The 14,146-nt window shown below is 36.0% G+C and overlaps 2 protein-coding genes across 3 annotated transcripts; one reads left to right on the top strand and one right to left on the bottom strand.

The window, feature by feature from the left end:
- Positions 1–6,789: 6,789 nt before the first annotated feature.
- Positions 6,790–10,947, bottom strand: LOC120264497 (probable protein S-acyltransferase 16). Its single transcript, XM_039272311.1, is given in 9 exon segments — positions 6,790–7,021; positions 7,147–7,305; positions 7,637–7,732; positions 7,821–7,919; positions 8,018–8,092; positions 8,167–8,268; positions 8,420–8,512; positions 10,467–10,541; positions 10,543–10,947. Coding segments are annotated over 8 exon segments (846 nt in total). The 5' UTR covers positions 10,741–10,947; the 3' UTR covers positions 6,790–7,021; positions 7,147–7,197.
- Positions 10,948–12,504: 1,557 nt separating this feature from the next.
- Positions 12,505–13,780, top strand: LOC120264495 (zinc transporter 1). Of its 2 annotated transcripts, XM_039272309.1 has the most exons (3): positions 12,505–12,710; positions 12,810–13,152; positions 13,263–13,780. In XM_039272309.1, exons 1-3 carry the CDS (start codon positions 12,552–12,554, stop codon positions 13,652–13,654), a joined length of 894 nt encoding a protein of 297 aa, XP_039128243.1. In that variant the 5' UTR covers positions 12,505–12,551; the 3' UTR covers positions 13,655–13,780. The 2 variants fall into 2 exon arrangements, with proteins under 2 accessions (XP_039128243.1, XP_039128242.1); XM_039272308.1 differs by having other exon boundaries at positions 12,505–13,152.
- The last annotated feature ends 366 nt before the right edge of the window (positions 13,781–14,146 follow it).

Below are 14,146 nucleotides of genomic sequence, written 5' to 3'. Positions count from 1 at the left end.
GCCAAATTACTTCAACATGATCCTTATTTTATCGAATTCAATTTACCTAATAATAAATTTATAAAAAAAAATAGGTTTACAACAATTAATTTTATTCATATATGAAACCTTACTCTCTAAATAGAAAGAAAAATGAAATACTAACTTTTTTTTATTGGAATAATGGTTCACCTTATTTTTTTTTAATAATGTATGTGATTTATCCATTTTTGTTAAAAATAAGTTTTTTTTCTTCATTAATATTTTGCCAGCTCATTAACAAATTGGCTCTATTGTGCAAGTTTCGAGTTACATTGCCTTAAATGACAAGGCCCATGGGCCTACTGGAATATACTAACTGAAGTTTGTGTGGCCATACATGCATGGTGTAACTATTCGCCCTTCTCTTTCTCTCAATATATATATATTATGGATCATATTTGTATTATATTATACCATATTATGTTATATATTATATTATATTATATTATATTATATGTTATACATTATATTATCAGATTTAATGAAATAAAAAAATGTATCTCAAACACATGCATAACATGCATATATACTTGCAAGAATATAATAATAATCCAAGGCCTTTGTAATGAAGATGAGCAAATGGACAAAATGAACGACTTAATAAAAGGAATTAAACCTTCTCCATTCATGGATACCAACGGCTGGTTATGTGGCTATTATTCAATATGACGTTGCATGTTATCAATTATCATTCTCTCTTTTTGAATTTATAGACCCACTAAAGTATACTTTGTGGGCTTCACCTAACTTAACTTGATTACTGGTAGTTGAGCCCTTGACCTTGAATTAACTAGGATGAAGCTTAGCCATCTTGTCCAATTAAGTAGTAGTCTAACCATCACATGGTGGGCAATTGGATGCCACAACGGCGTCATGTTCCTTGCACCACATGACAAACTAAATATAGTACTCTCAGCTACCGAATTTAGCGAAATGACCAGCCATATTAACCAGTACCTTTAATGTATCTTTCTATTAGTTCTTGGCAAATGAAGGAAATGGAGTAGGTTCATATGTTTAATGGTTTTGTAATTGCCTCTTCAGTTCTTTCCTTTTTTTTAAAACAAGTTCCTTTATCTTTTTAGTTATTAATGTTGTGGGCCACTAGCACTTATCTTATCCATGAACACACACACACACACACAGCTCAATTGACAAAAACTATAAACTATGGTTTTCATTAAAGCCAAACTATAAAGAACTTCAATCATGAGAATTAATAATTATTTTATTATTATGGCCATTAAGTTCTTGTTAAAATGGACTGAAAGATATCTAAGATGGTGCAATTATAAACCACAGTAATCACTAATGACTAAAATTTGGAGTTTAATAAATAGGTGGTCATTTGATTCTTAGGTCTGGTTGTTTATATCGAACCAAACACAAGAGTCACATGGAGAACCCAGTGAGGAATCTCAAGACCATGTCTATATATTATTGATCAATAAAAGTGAGCTAGCTCTCATATATATATATATATATTATCAGGTTTTCAAAAGTATATCGTGTTGCATGAATGGTACTGTTTGCACATTGGGAGCTTTGACTGGTCCACCCAACCTATGACAACCTAATAAGCATGTACCTTATGCTTATTTTTAACTAAATGATCAAAATTAGAAAAAAAATTAAAACCTTAGATATAAAATAATAAAGAATGATTATTTTTTTGTAAACAAGGCATGGAGGACCCTATCTAGTGAACATGGCAACCCTTGTGCTGAACATGGAGCTCCTATTCTCAAATCAATTTAATATCACTGATCATAACTTTATAAAACCATTTCGTACATCAGCTACAATAAACAAAATCATGACCTTTTCATAAGATACTATCCCTACATTATTTTCTCTCCTTAAACATACAGTACATGATCACACTACATGAATGAACCTATGGAAGTGTGATGTTTCAAAGTTTCAACCTTCATTGCATGCTAAGGACGTATATGTTTGTGAAATCAATGAACATGGACAAGTACTTACTTTCTCCTTGTTTGACTACATCTTATGTTGTTAGATTGTGTTGTTTAAAGTCAGTTCAATGCATGCATCTAATCAAAGTTCTTCCAACTATCCTAGTCATGTCAACTAAGAATACCTGCATGCATGTTGAGCTAGAATGATCATGGGATCTCTAGAGAAATAATGCAATCAAAGAATCAGTTATTCAGAAGACAAAGAGTGAACAAGTCATCACGGGTGGGATGATCACTGGAAGGCAAGCAGTAGTGGAGGGCAATGTGCTCTTGATGTCTTGTTGTTCCAGTTGGGAGGCATCCGTTTCTAGTTAGTCAAGTGTAGTCTCTGTTCATGTCTCATGTCCACACTGATTATGATGGAGACTCTCCATAAAACACTCTCTTTATAAATATATATAAATATAAATGCAACATGGCCAAGAGCTCACACACACAGACACTTCCATCTCCTTCTATCCACGTAGTTCTCACTGCCTCCCATGCAAGTGTGGACGAGTAGTAACGGCTGTTGTTGGACCCGTCGTGATCGTAAACGTTCACACAGCGTAACTCATAGATTTTCCCGCCCGTTTGACCGTTGACTGGTTTGGTAGACTTCCGGTTCTGCTGACTGGGGACATGAATCCCCTTCCCGCGCTGAACGACACGTGTGCTTTACGCGGTTGTGAAAACTTTCGGTGAAGTTACCGTTCCGTGTGAATCCCTATGCATAAACGACAAGCTTTTTACTTTTGAAGGACGGTCTCTATGCGCACACCTAGCCCTCTTCTCCTCCACACATAACAAGACCACCCTTATCTTCTCCATTTTCTATTTTTATTATTATCATTATTATCTCCATCGTTATATATATATATATATATTTTAAATGGAAATTCTAGGTAAGCAAAAAAATACTAATGAGTGCATGCTAAGAAAACAAGGTTTATTGTTCAGGGGTTGGTTATAATAGAAGTGGAAAGAAATATCTTCTTGCACTCTTAATTTTTTTTTTAAATTAAGTGTGAATAAATCACAATTTTATTGAAATAAAAGAATTGCACTCTTAACTCTTAACTCTTAACTCAAAGTTCATGTCGGTTATGGGATGTTTTTATTTCAGAAAGATAAAGAGTCTTGAAATTTGAGGCTAGACATGCATCTGTGGTTGTTCAAATGAGGTCCATCATGGTTCGTATTTGGATAGTAAGGCCATGATATTTACTATCTTTCACCAGATTGCCTTGAAAAAGTGAAAGCACTGTAGACTACGTAGGCATCTTAAAAGAGTTGAGCTGGCTACGTGACAATTAAGTACTCCGGCGACTTTAACGGGAACTTCCACTGTACATGCTTGATGATCTGATATATTGGGAGGTTAATTTCTCTGCAGTTTAACTGCGATCTAATTAAATGATATATAGTATGAATATATTTATTAAGGTCATGCTCATGCTATTTAATTATTATTATTTTTTTAATTTTCAGAAGAGTGTTTTGAAAGTTTTTAACTTTTTAGTGATACCCATAGTCAGTCGTTCACGTGTGGCATGTTTTCATTGAAAGCAAATATGTGACTTTTAGATAGCTAACAAATTTAAATAAGTTGATCACAAACAAAATGATGATATCTCCGTCAGCTAATGTGGGACTTTTAATTTAATAAACACAATTACTCTCACACGTGAATGAGTAATAATGAAAATTAATTAAAACCAAAATAGATTTTGTCATTATTCATGATGTTTTCCATTGTGAGTCACTTCACTTATAGCTGGCTGAAAGCATAGAAACTACTTGTTCTCTCTGCAAGCTCTCACTCCCTTGATTTTAACCATCCTAGTTTTCAGACTAGACAAAGCTATAACAAGTGAGGTGATATATAGTAATAGACTAATAGTATAATAGTAATAGTAACAATAATAATATATTGATATCAACCTACAGTTTGAATACGCCAAAAGAAAACCCTGACGTTAGTCTTGGGAAGTGGCTCATTAAAATAACAGCAACCATATATTAAAGAAACGCACAAAGAAAGCCTAGAGAGGGAGAGAGAGAGAGAGAGAGAAGAATGGAAATGAGTGTGAAGGACTGAATGGTGTGATAGCATGGGCAGGCCCACCCACTATAAGTGATTAGCTAGTGAGCAACACCACCCATCCTGTGTGATCTCTCTTTCCCAGTCTAGCTACTGCCTTCTCATCTTCCTATAAATATCCAAACCCCACAATCCCATCTCTTTACCTCATCGTCCACCAACTCAACCAACTGCCTGTCTTCTCCTTATCTTTCTCTGCTTCATTAACTCCGTATATACATACAACTCCAACTTCAGTGAGAAAAATAGGAAGAGGGAGTCAGAGATCTAGTTGTGAAGAGATGGAGATCTATATGGATGAGAAGTGGAAGCTTTCTAAGAAGGGAAGTTGCAGGAGGAGTAGCAGTGGGAGGAGATCAGTAGAGAGTGGTGCCTTCTTGAAGCGCTCTGCCAGCGCTTTGGAAAGCAGAGGGAGCTCACAGCGGTCTTTCACAAGCCGGTGTGCCAGCCTTGTGAAGGAGCAGCGTGCTAAGTTCTACATCATGCGCCGCTGTGTCACCATGCTCATCTGCTGGCGTGACTACCCTTGAATCACTGTATACCATGATAAAACCCTAATACCCAAGCTATTGTTTCTTTCTTTCTTTCTGGGAGATGGGTCGCAACTGCCGTCCAAGGAGGGAAGTTTGAAGAAGAAGAAGAAGAAGAAGAAGAAGAACAAGAGAAAAAAAGGATTAATAGGAATTATTACCAAGACAAAAAAGCTTCAGATGGAGAAGAAAGAAGAAAGATTTTAAGTTTTTTTTTTTCTATTTTTTGTAAATATTCTTTTTATGATGTAATTTAGACGGATCTGTAACCTGGTGCAACATGCAAGGGAGATTTTGACAACCATTTTGGAAAGTGTCTGGATCTGATGAAGTGTCATCCTTTTATTACTCCTTTTTGCACTGTTTCTTGGTTTCCAGTTTGTTTGATTGATGGATTGATATGCTTGGCATGGTTCAGAGATAAGCTTGTGGCAATGCAGATGGTGGCCGGTGGCATGACTTAAGCCTCACAACTCTGGTTATCATACGCTGTGACCTTCTGACAAGCTAGTTTTGTTTATTAAGATATTAGTAATGTTCTTGAATTTTCTTTATTTTAATTGTAGTAAATTAAGATGGGCTTTCGTCACTTTAACGTGTGGCTATGAATAGTTAATGGAGAAGTGGAATTATGGAGGTGAGATGGGAAGGGAATCAAACAATGTGAGGTGGGGCCTTGAATGCTGGGTGAAAGGTCGCAGACATGGCCCCCATTCCATTATCAACCACTTGCTTTTCTCATTTTCTTTCTTTGTTTTTGCTTATATTTCTCCACCACCAAACTATTCTTTACCCTGGCTTTTACTAGTAGTATTGTGCTTCTGAACTGCTAAATGATTTAACAAATCAAATCAATAGCTGGAAAAGAAAGGTAGGTGGAACACAACAAAGAAGTAATTAACTTTTTGATGATAAACTGCGTGGCTCTACATCTCTCACACAAAAGGACGTTCATTCATGTTTAGAGGGAGAGAGAAAGATCAAAGCTTTTCCTTATGTCATAACCCAGTTGCTACAGTACGTGATAATGAACCATTTCGGTTCATGGTCTATAATTGAGATTGATTTGTTAACTGTTCCAACTAGTTTGAGCATGATTGATATATAGATAATTCCCATGCAAATGCGGTCCTATTGGACAGCTAGTCAAGATAATTATAAACATATATCTACATGACTAGCTTAAGACACATGAAATATATATAGTAACTAAATATAAAGGACATTTTGCATGATGAAGTTTTAGATCTAGAAAGAAAGGTAGCTTGCTATAGCGCTAGTAGCTAGGAAAGCACAATGACTAAGACACTGATGGAGAGATCTTCTATTCAAGTTCAGAGAATGACGGTGTTGCAGGCCATGTCCAAAATGCATTACAGAACTAACCAGCTGTCTATTGACAGGTGACCCAATGCTTAATTCATCACTCACTGGCCTGGCTCAATCATCACGTGAAGTTCACGTGCGCCCAGTGTTTAATTAATCTGTTCAATGATATAGAAAAAAAGAAAAAGAAAAGTTCACATTAATGATAATGTCTCCAAAAATCAGATGATTATCGTACGATTCCTCCTGCTTTTACTGCAAATGAATCAGCAACTAAAATTTCGGATCTCAGCCGTTGAATTTTGATCTGATGTTGAGGAAGGATGTGATCGGGACTTCTCATGAGTCTCCTTCCTCTTAAGTTAGAAAGGTAAAGGCAAAGTGACACGTGTGGGAGCAGGCGCGCGTGGACTGAGAGGACATTGACCGCACGTGGGGCGGGGCCCGGTTAAAGTGGGGGCTTGGTCGTGCGTGCACACCCAACAACCGGACCCGGAGCCATCATTGCGATTTGACCGCACCCAGGTGAGCAAGAGAGAGCGCGCCCGAGCTGGACGCTAGTGGGTGGGGCCCGTGAGTGCACCCCTCGTTGGGCTCACCGCCGGGACGCATCCCGGTCAACGGTCACATCAAAAGGACATGTGGGCCCCGTACTGATGTCTCTCCTCCGCATCGTATTGGTCCACGTTTGATGGACACGTTGGATACGTACGATGGGATCTAGTGCCTAGATCGACCACCCGAGCGGACATCACGTGGTCGTCGATGGCGACATCGACATGGTAGAGCGTGTGTCCACACTCATGTACTGTTTGCTAATTTAACATAAACATTGCTCAGAAAATCATTAGTAACTGCAAGTCATTGGTGGTGTTTACTGTTTACTGTTTACTGTTTAGTCAACATGACCCACATTTTTACCACAAGAAAAACAAATGCATCTAAGTAGATAGAATTACAGTGTAGTGAACTAACAGTGAAATTTACAAAGAAAAAGAGCGAGAAAAAAGAAGGAAAAAAAGAGTGATCTTCCGTTGATAAAGAAAGTATCCGCCATTGATGTTGCTTTATCATTAGGCCTGCAAGAATGTGACAGTGAAGCATGGGAAACAAATAAGAATCTTATTAGAAAAAAAATTAGGAAGGCAAAATTTGTTATATGGATTCAAGAAAATGGGGTAATGCTGAGATTGCAGTTACTTACAAATTTACATAAAGGGTTAGAAAATTTTGAAGATGTCTCCATTTGTATGTGTTATTTTGGTGATGCAGCATGTGGATCATACGATGTTCGGAACCGGAGACCAGAGCCGATATGCTTTGATGAAGGGCATACCCAACTGAATATATTTGGTCCTAGAACCTGTCATCAAAGTAGAAAATGATTTACCACAATACTTGATGCCTTGAATCTTTGCCTTAATTGCTTTACTAAAAGCCTGAATTGGCACAATTTTCAGATTAGCATAAGGTGAGCAATTGTGTTAGTAATAAGATGAGACAATTTTGTCAGTTGCACATTTTTTTTGGCCAATGATGAACTTAGGGAAAAAGAAAACAGACAGGAGTAAAAGATGACAGAGGATTTATCATTGCTGGAAATATAACTGAGTTAAGCTTAGAAGAACAAGGCAATTGATGAACCTACACTTATTTCAATGAGGTAAATAAAGTCAATGCTGTGCTCTGCTTACCATAGAAAGGTTTTCAAATGCACCAATATCATATGGATGTCGATAGATGTTTCCAGCTTTCTCCGCTAGCCACATTGCTCTTACTCCTTCATGATACTATAGTGTACCAATATCCAGCACAACAAGTAACTCAGAGACATATTGTTTAGCAAATTCTGAAAAAACAGATTCCAGACTTTCCAACCTCAATAGTGGTTTTATTCTGCAGAATTAGGTACACATGCCAACCCAGAAGGATGCCTAACGCCACAGTGATGGGAAATAGCAAAACCCCACAAATGATCTGTCATGATAATTAATAGGTCAGCTAATAATAAATGTTTTTAAGAGGTTAGTTTTGAACTGGTATATAAAAGGCATAAAAAGCTAAGAAGCACTTGCATATGATGTCTTAGAAGAGGCACCGCTCTGTTGATCCTTGTGAAGAAGATCAGTAGCACTGCCCACAAGGAGAGCCTGAAAGAGGAGTTAGATTTTAAAATGGCGCAACAGCCATTAAGTGCAAAGATAAAAGAGGTTTGGAAACAGACCATTGAGTGGATACAAGCAGTTACTGCATAAAGAACAAATACAAAGAAAATCTTGTAATTAGCATGCCCCACACAATTGTTTATCCAAACACAGTGATGATCCTGCATGCACCAATAAGCTCAAGTGAACTACTGGAATAACAAGATTCATACAGAGACAACAGAGGATAGTGCATGCCATTGTGTATTCTCAAGTAAGCGAACTACTAGAGTATCCAAATTCACACAGAAGCAACAGAAGAACAATACGTACCATTCTGAGAACACACCTTTTGCAGACACGACAATGATGTGCACGGGGAGGTTTATAGGTGGAACACTTTTGGCAGTATCTCAAATCTCCACCCTGAAAGAGCACTATTACATAAGCAAGGGAAATACAAAAGCTGTAATCCTGTAACTATGTAACCATTCCAGAGAATGCTCACAAGATTCGAACAGCAATTATGTAGCCTAATGAGGTCAACGGCGCTTAAAAGATACTAAATTCTTTCTTCCAATAGTGGTTTACATGACCAACATTCCCTGAAAGTAGGACGCATTCCTTATGATGCTAGATTGAATTATAAGATAATATGCACCTCCATATCTCACAAAAAGCTTCAGAGAGAAAAGCTTGAAAGCAAAATTTTTGTAGCAAATGAAGATAAACTAAAAAAGGTAACTAAAAATTTTGAAGAAGATATTAAATAGAATTCTGAAATGTTTTACTTCTCAAACACACGTGAGTTTATAACCAAATTGACATGAAATGGCAACTTACAATAACTACAACAACAGTAAAGTCAGCTGTCCAAGCATACAAAGGGTTCAGTGCTATACATCCTTCAGGAGAGTATTTAGTCAATCATATTATCATATTAATTTCCCAACAACAATCACCATATCTGCCTTTGTGAAATAAGAACCACCATCAACAAAACTAACATTCAACCATGCAATCATAAAGCTGCAATATCCAAATCTCAGCCCTTGACCATGTAACTAGTGCTGAGAATAATATAATTTTCTAGAAAAATTCATGTGAAATTTCATATCATCTAAATAAATACATACTTTACACAAGGTTTATTAACCTGCCAGCAAAAAATCATTGAATTTTGGGAGCATCTAACATTAATGAAACCATGAAAGAGACCTGGATTGTACAGGGCATACTTAACTCTACGGTTTTGCACAGTTTGCAAGGTGAAAATAAAAATATGCTTTGCAGGATTTAGAATGACAAATCAAAAGGTTAATAAATCACCAGCCTAGAGCACAACTTGTTGTAGTGCCTTGTATTTCTAACTCAAGGATATAGTGAAACAGATTTGTACAACAAAACGTATCCTAATATCTCAGCCTCAGGTGATAATCCGTACTCAAAATCAGGAATTGGTGACAGAACCTGAATAGTGCCAGGAGTATCTGTATAACTCAAATGGGGTTTAATGCATACATAATATTTACTTGTGTGCCTGCGAATGCTAAAGCAAGGGTAATATGGATGGTGAGTGATTGTATTTGGGTTTGAGGGAAAGCAGCAACAACAACCCATAAATCCTTGTTAAATTTAGTTGGCCATCATTCCATTGATTTGCTTCACATCCGGTGAAACACTTCTTTGATTATTCACCCCCACTGATACAGTCCTTGAGTGTCTGAGTCATGTAACCCACATTTTTCTTCAGCTTTGTGGCTGCTTGATCTTTCTCTATCATTTTCCACACCTTTTCCATAATTAATTAGAAGTGTAAAGCATAGATCTAGTTATCTTAAGTGGAATAAATGTGAACAATGAACTACAATAAATTTATCGACTTACACAAACCATGAAATGAAATCCAAATTAGTAAACAGATGCCTAACAGATTTTATTTGGGTGAAGAGAGAGTTAACGTCGAAACAAATGCAAGGAGCATTAGCAGCCATAGCTGAGATCAAAGTAACATTTTGAGTTCAATGGAGTAAAACGGATCTAGCAGCTAATCAATATCCAATCTTAAATCAGTCCAGATCACAGAATGCACAAATGCTAACATGACAACGTTCAATGGAATCCACAGAAATCAAATTCCAATTCCTCACACTCCAAACAGATCTAAAAAACGTTAACGCATCCAGGAAACAAATCATGTAGAGTTCTCATCATCTAACACAGCTCAATTATGATAAAAAGGCCATCCATTTCCAGAATAAAAAATAACGCAAGCTACTCAGAAGAAGCACAACCATATTCATTATAACAAATTAAGAAAGTTAGATCCAAAACACCATCAAAACTAGAAAGAAAACAAAGGCATCACCTTGGAACTCACCTTCCTCTTGATCTCATGTATTGGAGACTCAGAATCCTCGATGTCAGGCATGTAGGAGAAGGGGACGCGGCCAGGGGTCACGAAAGATAGCGATCCCGTAGGTAGCAACAGCCATAACTGCCACGATGGAGAACAGAATGGCGTTGGTGAGCCCCGCCGCCGTCGTGAGCCCAAGCCATTCATCAATGACGACGAAAACGGTGGCATAGTAGAGGTAGCCAATCACGAACAAAACGATGATGATGGGAAGCGTGAGATACCTCGGTCGCGCCATTTCCCTCTCTAGATCTCTCTGTAGCTAAATCCGATGTCAGAGAAGAAGCATTTGGAGAAGTGTTACTTCGTTCCTCGGAGGTCGCCGGAGATGCCGCGCCGCCACGCAACGGCGGCTCCGCTCCCGAGAGGGGGACGGGATCGAGGGCGGAGTAGGACTCGATGGTTTGGTGGGCAGTGATGGAGTTTCTAGTCTAGTTTTTAGCTCTCTTAGTTTTCCCGGAAGTGGTATAATTTAATTTAATTTAATTTAATTTAATTTATTTATTTCCTTTGCTTTCCCTTCAACTTCAAGTATAGAAAGTGGGTGCCTTCTAGATTTCTAGTCTAGTTTTAAGCGGTTCATATATTAATTTTATTTTTTAAGTTTTAACATAGATTTTGTTTCCAATATTATTATTATTATTATTATTATTATGAAAAATTGTGACAAAAAATATATTAATCAGGGTGTGTGTGCACAACCGATAATTAAATGCCTAGTATGTTTTTATAGTTCGGTTAATGCAAATGTACTATAAATTCTTTGATTTAGTTTGCAATTTAGTAAATATTTATATTTGTTTGAAAATTTTAATTAATATTTTTTATGCATTAAACTTATAAAATAATGTTATATGTTTTAAGCATTGTTATCATGATTGGATACTAAATTTTTTCTATGAGAAAATTAAGATTTATTTGTTATTATATATATATATATATGTTTATTTCATGATAATTTAGGCAAATATATACGGTTTAATTTTTTGAATAATCACTAAAGTTTGAGTAATCACAGTTTACTAGATTATCTTCAAACGCCACCACCGATCGATTATGCTTCAAATAATCGACGCGATTCACAATTATCTAAATCGCTCGATCGAACGTTTTTACACCGTTCAATGTCGACCAACGATTTTCTAGAATCATTCGATTGACCTTTTTCAGATCTGAAATAATTAAGTAAATGTCAGATCGATTATTTAAAACAAATCAAACTCGATGTGAAAGCAAACCGCAATTTTTACAAAAACTTTTGACTGATTATTCAAAAAATTAAACCTATAGTAATTTTTTTTATTAAAATGGATAAAAAGGAGAAATGTAGCTTCAATTTTCTTTTAAACCATTGAAATGGCAAACCACTTGGAAGATTAATTAACACATTTAAATGTAATTTGTTTCATGTGTATATATATATATATATATATATATATATATATATTTTTTGAATCCATTTGCAAAGTTTAAAAAGAACCCTTTATTACACTATAAGACTATATGTTGAATATTATTATGATTACTAATCCAAACATGTTGTAGTTTTCTCTATGGAAATCTTTATAAAATGCTTTTTCCACTATCTCAGACACTACATTACTATGAATGATGTATTGATGTTTTGTTTCATTATTAGTAACTTTCACATTCATTTAGAATGAATGCTAAAGAACAGATTATAATACAAATTTTGACTACTTCCTATGCCTATCATTTAGGATAGGATAAACTATAAAATATGTTAAATAGCAAATGCAAAAAATGATAAGATAATAAGTTATATATTTTAATCATGAAGATTAACAATAAACTATGAAGAGTTGAAGATTAAGATGCTAACAAGATCAAGGTGCTCTAATTTTTTTATACATTCATCTATGAACAGTATAATGCATGTAGTACAAGCTTCACAAAAAGTCAGAACTGTACTACACTTCATAACAGGTTATATAACATCTAATCATCATTCTCATTCTATGTATAAGTCTTTGATAAAGAAAACCAAGTATATATCAGAGCTAGCTAGCTTCAATCAATCCTTCATCGATGGCTTCCATTATTAAGTACTCTTATACAACGTTGTTTACTTTATCCATGATATTATTAATCTTCCAAGCTAGTGCTCATGAAGGCCATGATCATGGAGACAGTGAAGAAGATGACAGTCATGACAAACTTCATGGAAGATCACTCATTCTAGTAAAGGTTTGGTGTCTTATAATCCTTCTAGTGAGCACCTTTGCAGGAGGTGTATCACCTTACTTTCTCCGGTGGAATGAGAGTTTTCTCCTTCTCGGCACGCAGTTCGCCGGAGGGATCTTCTTAGGCACATCTCTCATGCATTTCCTCGCTGATTCAACAGAAAATTTCGGCGATCTCACCACCAAAAATTATCCATTCTCCTTCATGCTTGCTTCTTTTGGTTATGTACTAACCATGCTTGGAGACTGTATAATTCATGCGGTGACTCAAAGCTCAGGCAGAGAAGCTAAAGTGCAAATAGAGGAAGGGAGCAGTATTAATACAGATCAAGTGGAAAATCCACATCTTGGTTTTGTTAGGACAACATCAATTGGAGACACTATTCTTCTCATACTAGCTCTTTGCTTCCACTCAGTGTTTGAAGGGATTGCTGTAGGGGTTTCAGGTTAGAAATAATTAAATTAATATCATGAATTTGATAATTATATATATAGAAATCATTGATTGGTATTTAGTGCTTAATTATATTTTGTTTGAGTGTTTGTAACTTTGTAGACACAAAGAGTGATGCATGGAGGAATCTATGGACTATAAGTTTGCACAAGATCTTTGCAGCCATAGCCATGGGGATTGCACTGCTTAGGATGTTACCCAAGAGGCCATTGCTAATGACTGCAGCTTACTCCATGGCGTTTGCTATCTCAAGTCCTATTGGTGTTGGGATTGGTATAGCTATTGATGCAACAACACAAGGAAAGGTGGCTGATTGGATCTATGCCATATCGATGGGCATTGCATGTGGGGTGTTTATCTACGTTGCTATCAATCATCTTATTGCCAAGGGTTTCAAACCACTTGAGCCTTGTTACTTTGATAAACCATTCTTCAAGTTTTTTGCAGTGCTTGCAGGGGTTGGAGTGATGGCTGTTGTTATGATTTGGGATTAATCAGAGTGGATATGTATAATATCTGATATGCATGCTTGTGTTCATGTTCTTATGATAAGTGGTACGTACGTACGTTCTGTAATATAATGTAATCTATGTTTTCAAAACTTTTAAAATCCTTGAGAAATGTGGAGTAATATATTGTAAGATTTATATTTTGCTAATATTTGTGATAGTTATTCTTTAATCATGATGAATAATCAAAGAAGATGATCGATCAGGAAGAGAAAAATCAACAATCATGGGAACTTAATGACTTAAGACTATTTCATAAAACAAAACCACATGCACTACAAATTACTATTACATGAAATCCTCTTCGATCCAATAGAACATGGGCAAATGTATATGTTTCAATCCATATGTTAAAGATATTTTAGATGGCACACACATGTAGTTTGCTTCATTTTCTCACAAGAAATATAAGAGAAGAGAAATGTGCGACTTGTACATTTTTTTTGTTTATTTTTTACTTTAAAAAAGAAAGATTCC

The sequence above is a fragment of the Dioscorea cayenensis genome, chromosome 7 (assembly GCF_009730915.1).
Source record: "Dioscorea cayenensis subsp. rotundata cultivar TDr96_F1 chromosome 7, TDr96_F1_v2_PseudoChromosome.rev07_lg8_w22 25.fasta, whole genome shotgun sequence".
In the NCBI taxonomy this organism is placed as follows: Eukaryota; Viridiplantae; Streptophyta; class Magnoliopsida; order Dioscoreales; family Dioscoreaceae; genus Dioscorea; species Dioscorea cayenensis.
The sequence above is the reverse complement of the archived record's forward strand: the minus strand, read 5'-3'. Positions and strand labels throughout refer to the sequence as shown.

What these genes read in the sequence shown, in the direction of transcription:
- LOC120264495 (XM_039272308.1), top strand. Translation starts at nt 12,552, where the DNA reads ATGGCTTCCATTATTAAGTACTCTTATACAACGTTGTTTACTTTATCC. An exon ending in GATTGCTGTAGGGGTTTCAG is followed by an intron (nt 13,153 to 13,262) that starts GTTAGAAATAAT and finishes GTAACTTTGTAG; the next exon opens with ACACAAAGAGTGATGCATGG.